The sequence below is a fragment of the Canis aureus genome, chromosome 30, assembly GCF_053574225.1.
Source record: "Canis aureus isolate CA01 chromosome 30, VMU_Caureus_v.1.0, whole genome shotgun sequence".
Taxonomy (NCBI): Eukaryota; Metazoa; Chordata; class Mammalia; order Carnivora; family Canidae; genus Canis; species Canis aureus.
The window spans coordinates 14,118,835-14,142,039 of NC_135640.1; the positions used below are offsets into that span (position 1 = coordinate 14,118,835).

At 35.2% G+C, this 23,205-nt stretch overlaps 1 protein-coding gene and 1 non-coding gene across 16 annotated transcripts in view; one reads left to right on the forward strand and one right to left on the reverse strand.

The window, feature by feature from the left end:
* Window positions 1-319: 319 nt before the first annotated feature.
* Window positions 320-422, forward strand: LOC144302112 (U6 spliceosomal RNA). Its single transcript, XR_013368988.1, has one exon. It is a non-coding gene; the product is annotated as a U6 spliceosomal RNA (small nuclear RNA).
* Window positions 423-14,148: 13,726 nt separating this feature from the next.
* Window positions 14,149-23,205, reverse strand: part of ROBO2 (roundabout guidance receptor 2) — a 1,635,852-nt gene continuing 1,626,795 nt past the window's right edge. For 7 of the 15 annotated variants that reach the window (XM_077878775.1, XM_077878773.1, XM_077878778.1 and 4 more), the window contains 3 exons: window positions 22,142-22,414; window positions 19,785-19,985; window positions 14,149-18,036 (listed from right to left, as the gene is read on the reverse strand). In XM_077878775.1, the coding sequence (XP_077734901.1) occupies window positions 18,035-18,036; window positions 19,785-19,985; window positions 22,142-22,414 (476 nt within the window). In that variant the 3' untranslated portion in view covers window positions 14,149-18,034. The remainder of the gene's footprint in view (window positions 18,037-19,784; window positions 19,986-22,141; window positions 22,415-23,205) is intronic. The other 8 variants (XM_077878785.1, XM_077878780.1, XM_077878782.1 and 5 more) reach the window with 2 other exon arrangements.

The window sequence follows — 23,205 nt, forward strand, 5'->3', positions numbered from 1 at the left end:
TCACCCCTTTCTGGGTTAATCTTTGTCTTTCCCGTTACCTTCTTTTGGTGTGTATCAAATCCTACATAAGGATTTCCATGCTCACATAATTGGCTCTAAACCTGAATAGCAAAAAGACCTGTCCGCTGTGAAATATGACCCCTGTTCTGCCTTTCTTATATTGTTTCCTGTCACTTTCCACTGGTAATATGGAAGCACAATACCTCCTCCAAACAGCCAATTCAGCCTATTCCTCCAATTGTTGGCTATGCTTAGATGCCTCCAGGGGGGGAACTGGATCCACTTATGTGACTGCTCCTAAAGAAGGGACTCTGAGTACTTGCTTGGGCAGCATGTCTACTAAAATTGGAATGATACAGAGAAGGTTAGCCTGGCCCCTGTGCAAGGATGACACACAAATTCATGAAGTGTTCCATATTTTTTTTTAAGATTTTATTTATTTACTCATGAGAGACACAGAGAGAGGCAGAGACACAGGCAGAGGGAGAAGCAGGCTCCATGCAGGGGAGCCTGATGTGGGACTCGATCCCGGGACTCCAGGATCACGCCCTGGGCCGAAGGTAGACACTAAGCCACTGAGCCACCTGGGCTGCCCAAGTGTTCCATATTTGAAAAAAAAAAAAAAAAAAAAAAGAGAGAGAGAGAGAGAGAGAAAAGGAAAAAAAAAGAAAGGATATTATAAATCCTACTTGGTAACCGAAGTTCCCAAAGCTAATATGCCCCTGACAGCCTTAGGTTTTCTACAGCAGTGTCAAACAGATTTCACACCTTGCATGCCACGGATCCACTCATCTTGGGACCCCGCTTCTCAGCCATTAAGCTACCCTTACAAGCACCCATTTGCCTTATGGCCACAAGACCACAGGGAATAACAGATTCTCTAGTGCCCCCAGCCTATTCTCCTTCAATGTCTTTGGATGCAAGGAATATCACAGTTCTGCCTTGGGTGAATTCTTTCATTGCCTGCCCCACAGGCCTCCACCCAACTGGGTCTTCCCTTGACATTCTACCTAATCTCTTTACCAAATGGTTGTTCAGTCATACCCTTAGTGTTCTTTTTGGAATAAGCTTTCTCATTTTCTGCAAAATAAACAGGCTGAGAATTTTCCAAATTTTCAAGTTCTGATTGCTTTTTGTTCAATAATCCCTTCTTTATTTCATCTCTCTTCTTTTGCATTTTACTGTAAGCAGTCAGGATGAACCAAACCATTTCTTCAATACTTTGCTTGGAAATCTCCTCAGCTAAATATCCAATTTCATTGCTGCTAAGTTCTACTTTCCACGAAGCACTTGGACATGCACACAGTTCCACCAAATTCTTTGTCATTTCCTAACAATGATTGCCTTTCTTCCTGTTTCTGTTAACCTACATCTTCCCATCTAAGATCTTACCAGAATGGTCTTGACATCCATATTTTGTCCAATATTCTTTTCATGATTATTTATATATTCTCTAAGAAGATGGAAACTTTCTCTCAAGCTCTCCTCTGCTTTTTTGAGCCCCCAATCAAAATTATCTTTAGCATCCATATTTTTATCAATAGTCCCTTCTCCCCAACCTTGAGTTTTTCTAGCATGTACCTCAAAACTCTTCCAGCCTCTACCATTACCCCTTTCCAAAGGCATTGCCTTATTTGTAGGTATTTGTTGCAGTAGCATTCCACTTCTCAGTCCCAAAGTCTATATTAGTCAACTTGGGCTATTATAACAAATACCAGAGATGGGGTGGCTTAAATGAAAGAAATTTATTTCTAACAACTCTGGAGGCTGAAGTCTCAGATTAAAGTTCAGCAAGATTGGTTTCTGGAGAGAGATCCCTCCTTGGCTTGCAAATAGCCTCCTTCATGCTCTTTCCTCACAGGACATTTCCTCTGTGGCATGCATGCCTCTTTTCTACTTTTCTACTCTTCTTTTAAGACTACCAACTCTACTGGATTAGGGCTCTATCCTTGCCACCTCATTTAACTTCAATTACCTCTTGGAGGCTCTATCTCTAAATACAGTCACATTGGAAGTTAGTGCTTCAACATGTGATTGGGGAGGAAGGGGACACAGTTCAGTTCCTAGCAGGACTATATATAGCATACAACTTTTTCTAAAATACAACTTGATGAAAAGGAAACAAATATTTCTGCGGTTCAATATATGGACACGAATGGACATGAATAGATAGCATGATTTCCTTTTACTATAATAAATTATCCCAGGTGGTAACCAATTATTCTAGCTAGTTAGGGTATTTTAATTAGGTACCATTATTAGCCACAATGAGGTGTAAACCTATAGTTCAACTGGTAGCTATAATAATTCTTCTCCTAACTATAAAAGAAGTATGATGCAAATTTCTTTACAGAAATGAGAAAAATATAAACTAGGTAATGTAATTGAGATTTACTTTGAAATTATGGGTAATTACTTAGAGTTTAGAGATAATTAAACCTAAAAACATGTGCCCTCTTACCTCTAGGATTATCCTTCTAGACTGATTATACACTTTTGTTCTTCCATAGAGAAGGCAGCTGAGTTGGTTACATTATTCTCTGACTTATATATATTATAATTCTCTCTGCAGACTAATGACAAGTTTTGTGATTGAGTTCGCAGAAAAAATGAATTTAAACATGTCAAGTGCAAGGATTAATATATCTACTGGAACAGAATCCATGTTGTATTTTTCTCCACATGTAATATGTAGCAATAGTTTTCTTCAACAAGTGTGCCTACATTTATAATGTGCCTCCAGATGTATTTCAGTGAGGAACAAAACTGCTTCACATATCCACATGGACTCTACATTGGACTCTACATTGTTCTCTAACTAAATCTCAAGCCATATTCATTCTTGTGCTCTCTGATACTGGCATTATCAAATTGGGCCCAAATGGGAACAGTATGGCACTTCTTAAAACAATTCACTGAGGGCTCAAGGAAGGAACTATTTACAAATATGTGAGTAATATAGATTGAAACCAAAAAGTGCTACCACCCTTAGGACCGAAGGGATTGTAGGATAGAAGTGGTTATGGAAACTGAGAAGAAAGATCCCTTTGGAGAAGACTTGAATGCCATTAGTGGAAGGGAATTACCTAAATCATTATCTGAGACAACCTTATGGAGAGGGCCAGGGAAATAAATATCCTGCCATCTTTATACTCCCCTCAGCTTTATTAACAAAGCAAAATAAAACAACAGCATAAGTTTAGAGCTCTCCAGTGCCTGAAAGTCAAGGGAATCCACTTTTATAGCCTATACAGGTTAGCTTCCTGGGACAGAAAATTGGAAGGTAAAGAGTATTTTGGAGGGACAATAGCAATACCTAGCAAATGGGGCATCATTATGTTGTATTTGTGATTATCTCTCCTCATTAAGGGTGTTAGCATATGTTAGCATACCATTCCTTCTCTGTAAGCAAGCCTTCTCTTCTATTTACTTTGCTTATTCCTACTTATTCTCTGTATATCAGTTTAGAAAGTCATTTCTTTAGTTAAACCATCTTCAGCTCTTTATTAGCAAGGACATGTCAGGTGATGTTGTGATAATAATCATACTAAAATCCCAATGGTTTAATACAATAATGGTTTATATCTTACCAACAAAGCCAACTTCATGGGCCTGCAGTGTAGGCAGTCATACAGGGCCCCATACTCAAGAAGGGCCAGTGTTTGGTTTAACTGCTGTAATCATCTTGCTATTTTTAATAAGTTTTTTTTATTGTGGTAAAATATATATAACATGAATTTTGCCCTTTTTAAATGTACAATTCAATGGTATTTATCTAGTACAGTCACATTTGCATTGGGCAAATTGTGTAGCCAATCCTGTTCACTAATGGCACATTCCCATTATGAGAATCTGTTCTGACTCCTCAGAGTCATCCAGGCCTATGGGATCTCCAGAATCTTATAACTTCAGCCTCAGAAACATATGCTTCTTCCATTGCATTAGCAGGAGAAGAATCCTCCAAGAGTCAGCACACCTGCTCTTCCACTCTGCCTTAGGAAGACATGTAGTTGGAAAAGGAAAAGGAAAAGGAAGAGTTTGTTTGTTTTTTTAAAATATTTTATTTATTTATTTGAGAGAGAGAGAGAAAAAAAATAAAAAACAGTCGAGGGGAAAGGGACAGAGGGAGAGGGAGAAGGAGGCTCTTTGCTGAGTGGGAGTCCAATGCAATATGGGGCTGGATCTCAGGACCCTGAGATCATGACCTGAGCTGGGGGCAGACACTTAACTGACTGAGCCACCTAGGCACCCCAACAAGAAGAGTATTTTAATAATCTTTCAGATATCAATGAATAATCTTTTTTTGATAATATATAACTTGATAAGTGGAATTTTCTAAAATCAAGTTGCAATGTAAAATTTGAAACCATATCAGTGAACTTTTAAAACTCAGTTACATTTGAGGCACTTGGGTGGCTCAGTGGTTGAGCATCTGCTTTGGCTCAGGTCATGATCCTTGTATCCTGGGATCAAGTCCCACATCAGGCTTCCCACAGTGAGCCTGCTTCTCTCTCTGCCTATGTCTACTTCTCTCTGTGTGTCTCTCATGAAAAGATAAACAACAACAACAAAAATCTTAAAAAAACAAACCTCTGTTACATTTAAATCCATTAATCTATCATACAGTTTGAATAGATCCTTTGTCTATGTAAGATTTTAAGTAACATGCTTTGGCCATTTGGAAAATATTGACTCCTTGAGTTATGCAGATCTTTCAGCTATTGGCTCATTTTGTTACATAATATCAAATATCATTTTCAGTAGTACTAGAAAAGCCTTAAGTGTTAGGAAGTTATTAAGTTTACGGTGGTCTATGCGAATTTTCAAAAATTATAATTTTTGCCTGAAAACTCAAATGTCATCATTAATAATACTCATTTTCTTGAAGTGTTAGACTCACTTCTTTATTTTTTATTTTTTATTTTTTATTTTTACTTCTTTAATTTTTAAAAAAAAGAAGTCTGTTGAGTGTTCAAATAGTACTTATTTTAAATAAACATGTTCCATTTTAAAAGCACATGTTTTATCTTGGGATTCCCATTCATATGTTGGTGTGAAGCAGAAGTGCTTTATGGGCACTTCCCATCCACTTCATCACACATAATATTAAAAAGACATGTACTCAGGGGTTGAGATTTAAGAAACCAATACTTTTTACTGTTCCATTGAATATTCTTTTTTTTTTTTTTAAGGGAACTGTGTGATGGCAAATATCATGGACTCAATTCTGTCCCCACCCATCCCCTACCACCCAAAATGCAAAGTGTTGAATTCCCAACCAGCACTACCTCCAAATGTGACTGTATTTGGAGACAAGGTCTTTAAAAAGGTAATTAAGTTAAAATGAGGACATTATGGTGGGCCTTTATCCAATATGACTTCTGTTCTTATAAAAGAAGGGTATTAGGATACAGAGGGAGGACCATGTAAAGACATAAGGAGTCAGCTTTCCATAAGCCATGGAAATTAACTCTGCCAATATTTTGACCTTGGACTTCCAGTCCTGAGAACAAGGAGGAAATGAATTTGTTTTTAAGTGATCTAGTCTGGGATACTTTGCTATGGTAGTCCTAACAACTAATACAGTGGGTACAGTGAGGATTACAATGACTCCTATGGTTTGGTGCTACTAACTTGATTTGCATTACAGGAGTGACAGTTTGACCCAGCTCTACTTAGGCACCATCATTGTAAAGATAGATTTGGTGAAAATGACAAGTAATATTTTAGTATTATAATAAAAATAGTGTTGACCTCACAATCTCTCTGAAAATGTCTCAAGGACACCCAGGGCACTGGAAAGATACTTTGAGAACCACTAGGTTATCCACATTAAACACTTTACTACTATTATTATTCCCATCTGTTCCACCTGGGAGCCCACTAACTCTATCTTTTCTAAAATGTCTGATGATTTATATACATCTGGAAAGATCATAAGATACCTATTTCTGCAGGAATTTTTCAAGAATCTGTATAAAACATGATTGCTTGAAAATAATTAACATCACAGATAAGTCTCCTATATGACAATATCTCTAAATGAAAAAAAAATGTTTTGAACACAGCTTTAAAATTCTGTGCCATTTTCCCCCCTTTATTTAATGAAAAAGAGTGGGTAGGATTGGGGCAAAATTATTCCACAACTAATTACATTTATTTTGTTGCCAACTCATTCATTGAGACTATTCTGAAACTATTTATACATTGAGAGCTTGTTAAATTTTTTTATTTTGTATTTGTGTATTTTTAAAGCATTTTTTTTAAAGCATTTTCTTTGGGGCATATTCTGTTTCTTGCATCCCAAAGCATTATCTTTACATGGATTATTCTAATGCTTTTAATAAAAATTCTATTTTTCTTATAATTTACTCCTTTTTTTAAAAAAAGATTTTATTTATTTATTTGACAGAGAAATGGAGCCAGAGAACACAAGCAGGGGTGGGGGACAAGGAGTGCTGCAGAGCGGGAGGGCAAAGCAGACTCCCAGCTGAGCAGGGAGCCTGATGTGGGGTTCAATCCCAGGATCCTGGGATCATGACCTGAGCTGAAGGCAAACACCTAACCAACTAAGTCACCCAGGCACTCCTTACCCCTTGTTTATAATATGAACCTTAACAATATGGATAGACAATTAGGAAAAAAAATACATACTCTTATTATCATAAACAAGAAAACCAGAATTGAAATGTTAAGAAACCTGTTGCCTAGATTTCCCTGATAATTGCCACTGAGCAGTCATTGTACCAAGGAAACCACCCATTCATCAACACCTATATGGAGAAACATAGTTTCACTCATTTAATTGCTAGGTGTCTTGTTTCCTAAGAGTAGTAGATGGAGTGATGTCTGCTGGGCTCAACTAATGTAGTGCATATTCCATAGCATAGCTGAGTCACTTTAGAGAGCAGTTCTTTTCTGGAAGCACGTGCATGAATCATTTTTAACTCTAGGACAATTTCTTCCATATAATGCAAAACCCAGCCATTTGCTAAATGCTTAAGATGATGCAAGGATCATCTCACAGGAAAATATTGACTCTATTTGCTCCCTAAGTATATGTTGCTTAAGTGGATTGACCTCTCTAGGTAAAAAATATCCGTCTACTGCTACAGTTTAACACCACCAATAAAATTGCCTTGAATAAGGTAATATTTACTGTGACTTCAATCCTCAGCTTTTAGAAAGGGTTTATATTAAAAAATGATCTCTTTGAAAAAGAATCCTTTGACTTTTGCAAAGCTGCAGCTGAAGATAGTGCTACTGGCCTACTTACCATGTATACAAAAAATCTCCTGCAAAATGTTTGCTTGCTTGAAATTTTAGCAGAAGAAATCTGTTTGTCTCTTCAGAGGAATTTCATGCTATTTACTTTGACATAAATAGGTAAAATGATGCGATATGATGTTTTGCTTCTGTTAGGTGGGTTTAAAGTCCAAACTTACTGTTCAAGAACCCTGTTAGCTTCTAAACACATTTCTGTTGCCTTCTATTCTGTTTCCACTACTAATTAGCTTATTTTGCAAAATGTTTAGACTTTAAGCTCTTAGAATATTTAGTCAAATGGAATGAATGCTTTTACAAGAAAAGTCACAATGCCATTCAACTTAATGTGGTAAAAATAATTCAGTGGGTGCCAGGATATTCAAATCAATTCAATATTTAGGCAGCCCTTCAATTCAGTGTTGTGTCAGAAACTGGCAGTTGCAAAAGGAGTATAAGACATGGTGTTTTAGTGTCGTACATTTTTAAATATTTCACAATTGTTATTTAGAAACCCTGTCTCAAGTCTCAAATGGTTGGGAAAATAAATATACATGTCTTCATGGGGAAAAAAATCATCTCTAATAGCACTAAATTCAAACATGGAAAAATTGAAATCCCTGATGACAAGCTATAACTAGGGAAAGATATCAAAGTGTGGAGCAGGTATAGTTTATGCCTGGGGAGCTAATCTAGCAAACTCAAGTTCAAGAGTGCGTTGAATATTGCCCCTAAGTCTTACAGCAAGTTTATTTTGTCAGCATGTAGTTTTGCATGATGTTTCTACGTGTATGTTTATGAATGTGTGTGGGTATTACAAAATTAAAGTTCTTGTGTGTTTTAAAACTATGGAGTTATTTTAGAAGAGACATTTGCAGGGAATGGATGATTAATTATATTTTACCATTTCATAATTATCCATACTTAGTCTTATGCTCTAATTATTTTTCATGTTTCTAAGCTTTTCTGTAGTTGGTCTTTAAGAAGAGATAATCAACAACTCATTAGGATCCTGGGAGAAGGCAGAATGGGAGGGAGGAAAGAGAGGAAGACCAAGATTTGCTTTCAAATCCATTTTTCCCTACTAACTTTTATTGCACATTATTATCCTTGTTTTCATTCATGTATTCTTTGCAGGATATAGTTTTATTTGTTTGTGCTTCTTTTGTGGTTGTCCTCAGGCAGATTATTGTTGCAAAATTTATCAGCATTGTGTATTGTTCTTAATTTCCCCTAATGAAGTTCCTATTTGAGCCCTGGGGTCTGGTTTGGCTCTGCTGCATTCAATTGCACATGTGTGGAAAGTCGCTCTGCCCCACTTGGGGTTGTATTGTATTAATCATAATTGGTCTCATTCTGCTTGTGTCTGGTATTTCCTGTTATTGTTTCCATGAAACTATACACTTTCTAAGTGGGAATATTTCACACTCTATTGTAATTATGATATTTATTTAGCTTGTAGATTTCGGCTTATATATAGCATTCTTTATTGGGAAACTTACCACATGCCCGGCTAGTTTGGATACATAAAATTTGGAGATAGAATTGAATTTTCCCATTTACAAAAGCATAAGTCTCCTATGAGGGTGAGATGGGTACCTCCCCAGAGTGAAGAAGGAAGCTTGTCAAGTTGGCATAGAAGACTATTTGTGTTCCTTCAGGTCTTCACTAAGCCTAGGCATTCTTACTCTACCCCTTTTCATTCTAGTCACTTTGTTCTATTGTTATTTTCCAAACATTCTGTACCATTGACTATTGCACTTGCCATTTATTATTCTATATTTACTATGCTATAGCATCTCAAGTCCCCATGCTTTTGCATAGGGAAAGCAAGCCCTCACATTTATCTTCTTTGTCTGGGAGGAATAGAGACTGTTTGAGGCATTCTTCATTCTGGAATGCCTATCTTAACTCTTAGAGTCTGAATTAGGCACCCACCTTCCATACGTCATAGTAACATGCTGCATGTATTTAGCATATCTTGGATTCCACTAGATTGGAAATGTTGGCTCAGTTCACTGGTTCTTTGATCAGATTGCAGTTTCCTGTGGACTAGAGTCTGTATCATGTGTACTTCCCCTCCTCCAGGATGTCTTCTACCAATCCTTTCCTTGACTCAACACTTTGTATCACTGAAATCTGCCCACACCAAAACTCTGTGCTCCCTCCTACCTGTCAACTCCTGAAATTGATTTCTGAAACACTCACAATCATACATGATTTGCTTCACTTTCTACTTTTTTTTTTTCTTTAAAGATTTCATTTGTTTGACAGAGAAAACAAGAGCACACAGTAGGCTGAAGCAGAGGAAGAAGCAGGCTTCCAGCTGAGCAAGAAGCCCAATGTGGGACTCATCCCACTACTTCATGATCATGACCCTAGCTGAAGGCAGACACTGAACTGACTGAGCCACCCAGGTGCCCCCACTTTCTATTTCTAATACAGTTCACTCTATGCTTTATATTGCCTCCAAATAGTTCATAATGAGATTGTACGATTTATTGCTGCCAGGCCTTGCTATATTGTGCCAAGCAAAATCCTGTGTATACAATATTTATTTATTAATTTAAAAATATTTGGTTATTTGAAGAACAAAATATCCATTCATTCATATATACATATGAACATATTATATGTATGTGATGTACATAATACATATTTGTATATGTGTACAGGAGTATATGTCTACATATAAATATATATAAAATGAGCATGCATACACATATATGCAAATATAAGTGCATATATATACACATAAATGTACATTATATGAATACATACATATAAGTACATATATAATATGTCTAGAGAAATAGAAATTATTGGAAGCATTATTCTGTCTGGAATGTCTGTCTTGACCCTGATAATCATTCTTAGTGTCTCTTTTCCATAGTCTATGAATCTATTCATCATACCTTAGATTCTATTGATTTGAAATTATTTATATATGTATACGGATATATGTATGTGTGCATGTGCATATGTGTATATGTATACGTGTCTACATGCATGGATATGTGAATTTCCTACAGATAGTAGGAATCTTTTTAGCTATGTATTTTAAGCATTATGATTCTTTTTATTTGGCTTGTTATTAGAACAGATTCAAAATATCTTTCCACTTCAGATTCATTGATGAAAACAGATCTTATAATCATTATATATTTTAACCTTTTAAATAATAACTATTTAAATGATTTTAGTAAGAATTATATGGTATTAAATATTTAGCACACATAGCTCTTTAAATTTATCATCATATGTATATGGGTGTTTGTGTTATACATTTTAGGTATAGTGTAGAATACCTTAAATGCCAGGAAAACATTCAGAAAAAATTAATATCATCAACATTAATGAAAACAAGGCTTAATCCTTAATAGATAATTACTTGCACAAGAAATGCTTGCACATTTATTGAAATTTTTTAATCCTTCTTCTTAAGCTGAATGCTACTCTCCATTTATGTCTTTTTTGAAAGGCTGCTTCCATTTGTCTATTCCATCCTTTTTATTAGAATAATCATTACCATAGGCAATTATTCTCAAATCACCTATGTTGGGACATTTTAATCTATTGATTGCATTCATCTACCATCTCAAAATTAATTAAGTGAATTTAAATTCTAACTCCCCCATTCCACATTAATTTCTCTTATATTCTTTTATATTCAATGCCAGTGAAAGTTCATATAATGGTAATCCTCAATTTCTCTTTTGTATTTTTATATTTATCTCTTCTATGTACACTGATTTTCATCATTACTAATTCACTGCATTTTGCCTTCTACCAAGACTTAGTTCTATATTCTCTTACCAAAAATCATTAAGTCTTCTCTCCCTAAATTTTGTGTGAGCTACCATTTTTTTGTTAATTTTCTTATTTTTTATTATTTTTAACAAACTTTCATTTGAAGTGGAACTTCACAGTAATCATAAAGTGGTCTCAAAAGTGAATAAATCATACTTTTGTGAGAGTTGGGAGTTGGGCAGGGGGAGACAATGAGTGTATTTACCTGCTTTAGTTTTAGTATAATGATTTGGAGACTTAATGGTATACAAAAGGATTGTGGAAAAGCTGAAGAACATAATGCAATCGTTCCTATTGCTCAAGTGGTAAGCACTGATCTCAATTAAGTACTTAAAGTCTGTCATAAGTGGGAAGGATACATGCAATGTGACACTGAACATCTTTTCTTTGTTATTTCCACAGAATACCTGAGATTCGCACATTTCTTTCTCATGAGTTGATAGTGACTTTAAAAAACTACAGCAAGAAAAAGGCAAAACCACAGCAAGGGTCTTTTGGGGTCACAAATATAGAGCCTAGGGACAGAATGATGTTTCTCAAAGTGGGTGTCCCAAAGTACTAGTTCCATAAGATGCCTCAGGACAAAGGGTTTTATGTCATATTAAATTTGAGCAAATTTGGGGCGCCTGGGTGGCTCAGTGGTTGAGCATCTGCCTTTGGCTCAAGTCATGATCCTGGGGGTCTGGGATTAAGTCCTGCTTTGGGTTCCCAGAGGGGAGCCTGCTGCTTTTCCCTCTGCCTATGTCTCTGCCTCTCTTTCTGAGTCTCTCATGAATAAATAAAATAAAAATCTTTAAAAAAAAATTTGAGCAAATTTGAAATCTCTTTACATGTTCACCCTTTGTTTTCTTTTTTATTTCCAAAATACCCATTAAAATTCCAGACTATTTTGAGAAAGACTAGAATATGGACAATATGATATGGTGAGGGAGTATGAATGAAACTAATGCAGATTTTATTGCTTGCAAATGTATTTGGAAGCCTAGCTCATTACCTCTTTCTGCTTAGCTCAAAAACATTCATAAAAAGATACTTTCCCAAAGATCAGGGCCATACTAAAAGAAGATACTCACCTATTTATGAAAGCAAAAGATATTTCTCTTTTAACTTCTGTATAATGCTTAGCACAATATTTCAGTACTTGCTTGAAAAACGAATGAATAAATAAATAACCAAAACAAAAAACAAACCATTTGTCAGAAACAAATTATTCAGAAATGTTGTCTAAAGAAACACTGTGTAAAAATTATCCAAAAAAAGTTGTCTACTACATAGAAGCTGAATACATCAAAGCATTTAATAGGCAAATGGTGCTACGTTGTAATGTTCTGAGGGCAGTTACAGTGACCTGAAAATTCCCTATCATGGACATTGACCTGCACCCAAGGTCACTGTCTCTGAATCACAAACACAAGTGCCTTCCCCCGTCTAACTGCCAAGAGGACTGAATATATGTCTTGTAGCTTGACTGCTGCCAGGGCTAGAAGATACAAAGGCAGATCACATACAGCCTTATAATTGTCCTGTATCTGTCTCTAGGGTTCTTGACAGCTTTGCAACCATCTCTTATACCAAATTCCTTCTCTGGACCTGAAGCAAACTCTCTCTGAGGTTGAAAACTAAAACTAAGACTCCACTAAATTCATCGAGATGAAAGAGCCCTTGAGAACTTTTTGAGACAGCATGCTATATTCCCGTCCTAGTAAGTTTTCCTACCTGGCTTTTCTTGTAAATTCTTGCAACTGGCTTTGCTAGTTACTGAAGTTTTATTTCAGATCTGTGTTATGAAGTGAAATTTAGCATGAACTTGGCCAATCTTCTCTTTGGAAATTATAAAATGCACTTTCACATGAGGGCATTAAATGTTATATCTTGTTAAAATGCTTTCCTGCAACACTGATAGATCTTTTATAGAGCTAATATGTAATAATCAAGAGAGCATAGTGTATTATTTTATAAATCTTTCCAATAATTTTGCACTTTTTCATTTGTAGGTGTTTCGTTAATGAACCCAAATTCTATAAAACAATGATTGTTTTATAATTCCTCTACTATTTACCATATTGGTAACTGATATGTTTGTCTTTAATCACACATATTATGCCATTCTACTACATTAATACATTATTTGTAATTCTTCTAATAGCATTTTATTTTCCTATTAATATAAATTAAATGAAACTCTTAAGTTTATTATCGACTTACATTGTGCTTTAAAAATCTTTTTAAATATATTCTTTCAGAGCTCAGTAGTTTTATTTCATTTTTACTATTACTATATTATCTTAAAGAATACATGAACTTCTTTTATTTTTAGCAATAATTTGATCCTGTAATTGTACTTAGTGAAAAAGAATAAAATATTCATGAGGTACAATAAAATAGGGAATTCCTCTTTTCTATCCTGTCCTTAATATCACTTTTCAACATCCATCATCCTAGAAAGTTATCATTAGTTATCCTAAGGCAATTAAGAAATATATACTTTCGGGCAGCCCCGGTGGCCGGGCAGTGTAGGACCGCCTTCAGCACCGGGTGTGAACTTGGACGTCGGGGATTGAGTCCCACGTCCGGCTCCCTGCATGGAGCCTGTTTCTCTCTCTGCCTGTGTCTCTGCCTCTCTCTCTCTCTCCCTCTCTCCCTCTGTGTGTGTGTGTCTCATGAATAAATAAATAAAATCTTAAAAAAAAAGAAATACACACTTTCTTCCAATTCTCATACTTATTTATACTTCCAGAATAATTTTTAAAGTAGTTTTGTAGATGCGAAGTTTGTATTCTATCTATCTGAAGGTCTTTATGTTGTGGGGAAGATCAGATATGAAAAGTAAGGCTTATAGAGTGGAATCTATAATTTCAAATGCTTTTTATATTCTTCATCAGTGTCGTTAGTATAGTGACTACTATAAGTCAATGCCAATTTCTATCTACCGCTGCCCAATCCATTATTAATTGAGAAAATAAGATTATGCATTTGGTCACAAAATATTAATGTAGAGTTGCAAAAGTGACAGAATGGTCTGTTTTTGATTTTTCCCCAGGCAAGTCTGTTTTACATAAATGGCTTTTTTACAAATTTGAAATGTGAATATATTTTATTTTTTCCCAGTGAGTACACAATACACAATTCTTTGACAATACTATTAACCAATTTTATGCCAATTTCTTTTCTGATCTAACAACATCAAATGAAACACAGTAAGATTTTGGACGCTGTTTGGTGACTTAAACAGACTAGTTAAAAAAAAGCCCATCTATAAAACAAAGTATAAAAAGTCTACCCACGGCCACAAAATCCCTTATCTTGCAACACCTTAAAGTCACAATAAATGCTTTTGAAAATCATGAGATAAGAAAAATTAGTAAATTGAATTTCAATGAAAAAAAAGTATGGGATTTCAATTGAAGTACACATTATAGAGAAGCAAAGTAAAAGTAACTTCATCTCTAAGATAATGTGGAAAGACATTGCTTTACACCAATTCTCGTCATGTAACTTTATAAATACAATGTACAGAAGCAGATGTACAAATTAGTGAATGTCATGGTTCTGCATATCTTTAATACTGACACACAATCACTTTCCAGTGGCGAAGATAAACCGCAGTTTAGAGCTCACTGATATTATTATAATTATGTTATTGATGGACAATTTACATAAATTTGTTGAATAGAAATTTGGAGGTATTCTATCCAAGATCATACAAACTTTCCACCTCAATCCCATTGAAGATAGGTTTAAATACCCAGAGCAATAAACTATGACATAGAACACCGTTTTATCTGTTTTGTTACTTAGAGCAAGTCTACTTGCAATGTTTTCACTTCCCTTTGATATGACACCTTAAATGTTGGTCTTGATTTTCCTACATGCTCCCTTGAACTGGGTTCAACTCCTGTGAAGGAATCAGTTGTTTTCAAGCCCTTGTACTACCCCACTTTAAATATGACATGGAAGAGATCTGGGAAGGGGTGGGGCTGCTCTGCCTACACACACTGAGGCATACCTGAGTTGGGGCACTGACTGGCTTTTCCCCAGTGGAGACTTTGCATGTTGAGAATGGAGCTGTGTTGTCTGGGGCTTGACTGCACAGTAGCATTGCCTGTGAGTGCAAGATAAGTTTACATTCTCTCCCATCCAGATTGCCTTCTGACAAGTTACACAGATCTTATTTAGACCTGCAGAAGAGTGAGCTCAGTGAATTTCTAATCACCTTCATTTTACAAAAGGAAAAAAAAAAACAGTAGTTCTTACACATGTTTGTATTCTTCTAATGACATTCTGATGTACTGATTAGAAGCTTTTCACAAAAAAAGTTGACAAAAGCTTTTGATTTTTTGATAAGATTCCTGAATTCATTTGGATAGCTACAGCATTGTATCTTGCTCTGTATCTGTGTGAGAATGATACACTGGGTGCAAGATTTTACTAACTAATTTATATAAAACTCGATTTAACAGGGAATGTGGAATGCTCTTTTAGCACATTTCAAGTAACTATAAGCATTGCCAAAATCTAACCAAAACAGTTAAGTTTTATACACTGAAAATGATCAGGAAGGTATGCTGCTATGTCCTGCATTATTCCAGAAGTCACTTTCATACACATACTCTACATGGAAGTCTTGGTTTATTAGTCACACTAGGGATCAAGATCTATGTGTAATAAATGTAATGAATTAAAGCTTTAATCTAAAGTGGGTTACAGACAAGCATATAGAGGGAACACAAATGAATAAAACTTTGTTTGCTTTTAAATAGAAAGAGGCAAAATAGAGAACTACATAAATAAAAATTAAATTCCTCACATCTTGCAGTTATGAAGAGTACGTATTTGCTCTTCATAGGAACTTTTTATCTTCCCTCCAAAATCTCACCCAGAGAAATCAAACTGCATTAAAATTCAGGCACTGGTGGTAGAAAGTTGATAAAGCCTTTAATTAGTGTGTCTCCAACTATGTTTTCTCTTCTGCAAAGAAATGAACTCTATGGCACCAAGAAGGTGTTGGGGCTCATAAAGACCATTAAACTCCTCCACTCTTGCCTGTGTTGAAGCAGTCTCAGGGAACAGAAAAGATAGAAAACATGAATTATATACTATCCCTTTGCTATAATAACATGATATTGAATTGGTGACTAAGTCAATCGTGCATGGAGTATGAATTGTCATTGCCATTCAAGTGGGTCCCATATTTTATAACTGATTCTAATCATTACATTGAATATTTTTCAAAGTACCAACTACTGAACACATCATAGGAAAAACATGAGAAAGTATAACTAGAATAGAATTTACAGTTGTGTAGGCAGCACATGGAAAAATGTCAGAGGTGGAAATTTCAGGGAAGTTCTCTTCTACTTGATTGATTGACTGTACATGTACGGTGGCTGACATACATTTCAAAGTCATATTCATTTTGACCATTCATGACTGATTTTCAGGAATTTCTTGCTCTCAAAGTCGTGAAAACAAATGAGGCAGGACACTGTTATGAATGTCCACTTAATGAGGTTTGGTTTTATTTAAAAAGTATATAAACATGCATTTTTGTCCTTTTAAATTTTCTTTCCAATTTACTCACTCAAAATGGGTCAAACATATTTTAGTTGGCAGCCAATTTCTGAGAATGTACCATAAAATGTTTATTCCAATAAATCTACTTACTGTGAACTGAACATACTCTGAGCACTGCTTTTTAAGCACTTACAATTTGGTTATACATTTGGTGGCATAAACTTCACTTCTTAATCAAATAAAACACAAAATTGTCTATAGACTGCATTAATTTTCAAAAGTCATAAATTTAACTGATGCAGCTCTATCCTCTAGTGGGTACTGTACATGTATTGGAAAGATGAAACAAGATGTTGCAATAGAGTTTTTGCATTTGGAAGCAGCCCGAGTATGTCCTAATAACAAATTGCCTCTTTAACTATTTGCTAGATATTCTACAGTTCATTTTGTTTGTTTCCTTGGGGAACTTCATATTATATTCTGACTTAATGAGTTGGAAAGATTAATTATGGTGATTCAGAAAATGCTTTTTTAAAAAACTGTAATATAAACACAGCTCTTTGGAAACACCTTAATTTCCTTTTGCTTGTTATAATTCTCCGATGGGTCAATTACAATGACAGATAAAGTTGATTCTACATATAATCTTAATTTCCTTTTTTTTTTTAAAGCAAGTTTAGTACATCTTTGCTACCTGTTTATTGCAATGCCTATTTAGCCTTAAGACTTAAATTTCTTTCTTTGACCCCTGCTTTTTGTCAACAGTAAAAGCCACCTTTCTGCTTTTCTTTTTATTGACTCAGTCCCTGATATTCAAAGAAGACTTCGCCAACACTACTGTTCCTTGCATCTTCCTATTCCTACACCCCAACTACAAACCATCCAACGTGATTGGTTCCAACCAGCATATCCAGCCTAGCTTACAGTACAGAGACTCCCTTCACATTCAGTCTTGTTCTTCATGTCACGAGGAGTAGAGATTTGTGCTTATCACCAAATAAAATTGCAGTGCAAAATTTAAACATAAAAGTTACACAATTAAAAGTTAATATATGGCACCACAGCCTATTAATTCACATATAGTACAACAGACCAATAAAAACAGACAATAGTATGAACAGAGCTAAAAAGAGTGAGCTTGCATAGCAATGCACAAAAGAAATTATATACAGAGGAAAATCCTTTTCTTCCTGGAGGGCGAGTTTTGTTTTCTTTCTTTTTTATATACTCCTGACAAGAAAGAGTTAAGGTGGGTGGTGTACTTAGAGAAGAACACAAGTAAAATATCTGTGGGATATGTGTGGCTGTGTGTCTTTACATTGCATTTACAGTTCTTTTAATAGTACATAAATAAAGAAATTGTTCATTGCACTGTTTAATGTCATCACTTCCATGAGTTCAGACCTGGTGGTCCTTCAGAGCAGCTTTGCATGTCTCCTCTCAGTTACTCTACAAAGAGATTGAAAAAAATCAGAAATAAGTTTGCATTGAAATTAAGTAGTCTTTTATCCAAACCAGCATAACAAAAAGCAAAGCAAACATAATAAATGAAGATAACATCATCAGATAGATTTTGTGAGTGTGTAAAGTTAGAAAATGTAGTTATGGGAAAGGAAAGAAAGAAACATTGTAAAATTTGGATGTTTAAAATCCATGTAGGGCTATCTCTGCACTTCCTGTGAGTTTATAATTACTCTAAAATAAAAATCAAAGAAAAATCCAAATAGTCATGAATCAAATTAAATATTATAAACATATCTTTATAAACATATCTTAATAATAATCAGATTAGTAATAGACAACAAGAATGCTAAATCTAGTCAATAAAGACTTTACAGTTTGAAAGTACTTTTACTTTTCCTTATTTCATGGCATCCCCTGGTCTGTGATGTAAGTGTAATAGTAATGCAATTTTTTAGATAAGGAATTAGATTGGGAAGGTAGTTTACTTGCCCTGGGTTGAGAAGACTGGAACCCAGGGCTGTTTCTTTAGCAGTGCTTTTAACTTGAATTCAAATAAGTAGCTGAAAATATAATTCTGACATTGGATAACAGAATTGGTAAGTTTCATTAAAAAAATTAATACAAGGAATTCAATGCTTCTTACTATGACATACTATGACATGCTATCTTTATTACCTGGTATTTTATTTTTTATAGATTAAGTTATACTATCAAGGTTGCCCTCTTTATTCAAAAAGAGATTTATTTATTGAATATGTAACTACAATCAAAGTATTTCAAGTTAAGTAAAATGAAAGATTAACTTTATGAGGTTGACTGCCTAAATTAAAAATAAATAAATACATGAGCAACTAGGGATTGAGGAATTCCTGAGGTTCTTTAAAAGGCAAAGAAAATTACAGAGTATATTTAATTAACTTAAAAATATTAAGATTAATTGCCTAAATATAGACTATTTTCATACAGTGTAAATCAGACTTGAAATAGAAGAAATATTCATTTAACGGATGGCTGTAAATAGCAATGGTCTACATTATGACTGAACCTGCTCAAAATCATAATTGATTCTTTTATCATAGCAAAGCAAGGTTTCTGCTACTATTCTGAAATTTGTTTATTGTACCAATATTATTAATGAGGTTCAGTACATGCTATCCCAAAATATGACATCTGGGCACACTGAATATCTAAAGCTGAAAGTCGGAGAAACAATAGAAGCAGGAAGGTCACTCTGATCTCCTTCCTCCCCCCTCCTTTTCTTCTCTGAAATAGGTCATAAAAATCTCACATGAAAGTTATCCTCCTTCTACCAGAGGAAGGAAGACATTCTTATTGCCAGAGACAGGGAGTTATGGGGCCAAGAAATCTGTGCAAACAAACCTTGTTAAACTAACTCTTATCTTCCTAGTTACTTCTTTAACCATTGGCTACTTCTACCCAAACCCTTCTGTCTCATAAAATCTTCACAAATTTATTATTTCTTTGCCTAAAAAGATATAAAAGCTTTCTGCTCTGGTCACTTCTTTGGGTCTTACATGTCCTCCATAGACATGTAAAAATTCAATAACATTTGTAGGCTTTTCTCCTGTTAATCTGTCTTTATCAGTTTAATTTTGAGACCTAACCAGGGACCCTAAGAGGGTCAAGAAAACTTTTTCCTCTCCTACATTATTAACCCAGCATTCATTCTGAATCACCAAAACCTTTTAAATGTCCTATCCTAAAGCACTTACATAATTCACCTGTAAACTGTCCTTGACTATTTGAGCCCATATATCCTATGTCAAGAAGGTCACTGGCATTGCGTTGGTGACTTCCCCTCAACGCCTCGGCTTTCCTAGGTCCAGTGGATCCTTTAGAAGATGCTGTTCCTGATGAGCTGTGACCTCCCGGAGATGGGAAACTGGGCTTGCTGTATGGCACCAATGTTTCCTCTGCAAAAGATATACAAAGTGCTAAGCTGAACAGCAACATGGAGGCAAAACAAACAACTTTAAATATTAAGTTCAAGATGGGCTACTTTACCATTTCACACTTTAGTAAGATTAAAAATAAGAGGTTTCATAAGACTCGGATATTAAAAGAATTTCCATGTGCAGACATTTCCTATAATAGGAACTGAAACAAGATTAAATTAAAAGAAATTTTGGGATAGAAGTGCCTGGGTGGCTCAGTAGGTTAAAGGTCTGCCTTCAGCTCTGGTCATGATCCTGGGGTCCTGGAATCGAGCCCTGTGTGGGGCTCCCTGATCAGTGGGAAGTCTGCTTCTCCCTCTTCCTCTGCACCTCCCCCTGTTCATGCTCTCTCTCGGATAAATAAATAAATGAATAAATAAATAAAATCTTAAATAAATAAATTTGAGGACAAAAATACAAATGTTATGTATCATTTGCAAAATTTAAATTCATTAATAAAAGAGATCTGCATACAATGAACCAATTATTTAACAAAAGCATTTCTGAGCATCATTGCTGGAGTTCAGTAAAGCTCCGATTTAATTTTTCAATTAAGATTGGAGAAACATGGTTTTTGTTTCACTTTAAATTATAGCAACATTCTCTCAATCAATTTAGATAAAAAAAAAACTATGTATTAGTTAAAATAAGCTTCTTAAATTTTTGTTATTCCTGGGGATAGGAACACATTATTTTAGATTGTGCATTTCCTTAAAAGCAAAAGAGAAATACACAATTTCATAAATAAATAATAATCAATGAAAATGCATATTTTTATGTATCAACTCTCTGCAAATAACACGGTGTGTATTATTAAATACCTAATATTTTGAAACTTTTTTTTTCTTTTCCTTCCTTCTTTCTTCTACTTTTTCTCTACTTCCTCAGTTTTTTTCTTTCTTTCTGAGTATGGGCTATTATTACTGTGATGACTATTTCTCTCCTTAGATGGTCTTTATGAAATCTCAAGGATCATGTGATTTTTCTCTCACAGCCTGAATAATGTAAACTTCCTAAATGCTTCACTACATCTAGAAATTAGACACTTGACATATTTTGGCTCTTCAATATATTACATTTTCTAAAACCTTGAGCACCAAGTTGTGACACCATATAATTATTGAAAATGCATGGGTAGAGGACACAACTACAAAAGATTGAGTCCAAATTAAAAAATCAATGTGTAGGGGATCCCTGGGTGGCTCAGCGGTTTAGCGCCTGCCTTTGGCCCAGGGCGCAAACCTGGAGTCCCAGGATCGAGTCCAGCATCGGGCTCCCTGCATGGAGCCTGCTTCTCCCTCCTCCTGTGTCTCTGCCTCTCTCTCTCTCTCTCTCTCTATGTCTATCATAAATAAATAAATAAATCTTAAAAAAAAATCAATGTGTAAAGAGACTCAAATGTTGCTGTGTGAGTGTTAGTGTGCATGTTCTAATAATACTCAACGAAAATTAATCCTGATATGAGAAGAAATGTTCCAGAAAATGTATTTCTGCAATAGGCCCCAACAGCCACTACCCCTTCCAAAGAAAATCCAACCACAAATGATGAAATTTATTTTGTGACAGTGCTCAGGAAGCTTGATTTATAAACAAGAATATTTCCCAATGAAGTGTTAAAAATCAACTAAATTTAACCAGTTGGAGAAAGTGCAGGCCCAGTTTAACCTTTTCTATCCTGAGATATTTGTGTGCATTTACACGCAATTTTGTTATTTCAATGAATTCAACGATTTGACTGAAGTGAGTTCTTCTTTCAAAAGACTAGTTACGTCAGTCAAAATGAAACTGGTTGAAAGTAGAGATTAAATTGACATTAAGATGAAATTTAGAGGTCTTAAAAGCATTTCACATAAACGTTAAATGGCAAAAAATCAAACTGTCTCCTGAACAATACAAGAGAAGCGTGGTGAGCTCTTGAGCTCAAAGACCCATATGTAAAGGTTAGGGGGAAATCCCCATGGGAATCAGCCTTAAGATGTGTGTTGGTGAGCTCTGCTGAGAAATCCCAACTTTTCAGGGATTCAAGGCAAACTTTTTTTCCAGATGCTTTTAAACAACTGCCATTTCTAAAATACCTGGTAGGGGAAAAAAAAAAGGTAAAAGTCCACACTTTCTTGGGACTGTGTAGAACACACCTGGTCCAACACTTTGTTTGTGTAGGGCTTTCCGTATATCTTCTTGGCGTTCTGTGGAGTTTATCCATTCTTGGGTTTGTCGCTGCCACTCTAGGGACGTTCTAGCTGGACAATCCAATGAGCTCTTTGTGTCTTCTAAGTTGGATGCTTGTGGTGTCTCCAGAGAGCTTCCTTTTCTCTCTGTTGAGTTTTCCATGTTACCAGCATGCTGGCTCGGGCCTATTTGCTGCCTTAAACCCTGACCTGGAGGGGGATCTGGTGGTGGTGGAAGATCTAAAAATTGTGAATAATGTTTAGAATGGACTAAAATTTAATGAAAAATACAGGTTTTAATTCAAGATGAAGAAAAAAACCCTTGCCCTCCTAAAGGTCTCACTCATGCAAAAGAAATCTGGGGAAACGGGGGGCAAAGTTCAGTTATTTCTATCTAAAATGCATATTATTGATCTCTTTGCTATCTTTTGATCACAGTGTCTTTGAAATAAAATCGACTGATTTCAACTATTATATGTGGAAAGTGTTTTCAGTTGCACATTGAGGCTAATGTTCAAGGTATAAAAGGCAATTTATATTTTCTCCATATTTTATCCATTTTCAACCCTACCTCCCCAAAGTAGAATTATCATGACACAAAATGACTAGATGTTCTAGCAGCTGTGTTAATAAAAAGGCCCTGGGAAGAGTAAAAGCAGTCCTGCCAATCTCCATAGGAAATGTTGCCCTCGGGAAATTAAGAACTATATGCCGTATCATATGCAACATATGACTGCCTTTACTCATGTATGTGGTACATTTAGCAACAGTCAAAGGGTTAAGCTAACATTTATTAAACACAATTAACATTCTGCCTGACAACCAATTCTGGCTCTTCGTTTCATGAGTTAGCTAATGAGTTACAACTAATACATTATAATCTTCCAATGTATTAATTTTAATAAGTAATAACCAATGTTCACAGTACAGATAGAATATGCTTCTTGTTGCTAGACTAGACAATGCATCACAAAAATCTGAGATGTAGTAGAATCGATAACTTTGCCAAAAAGCTCTTGAAATTAAATATA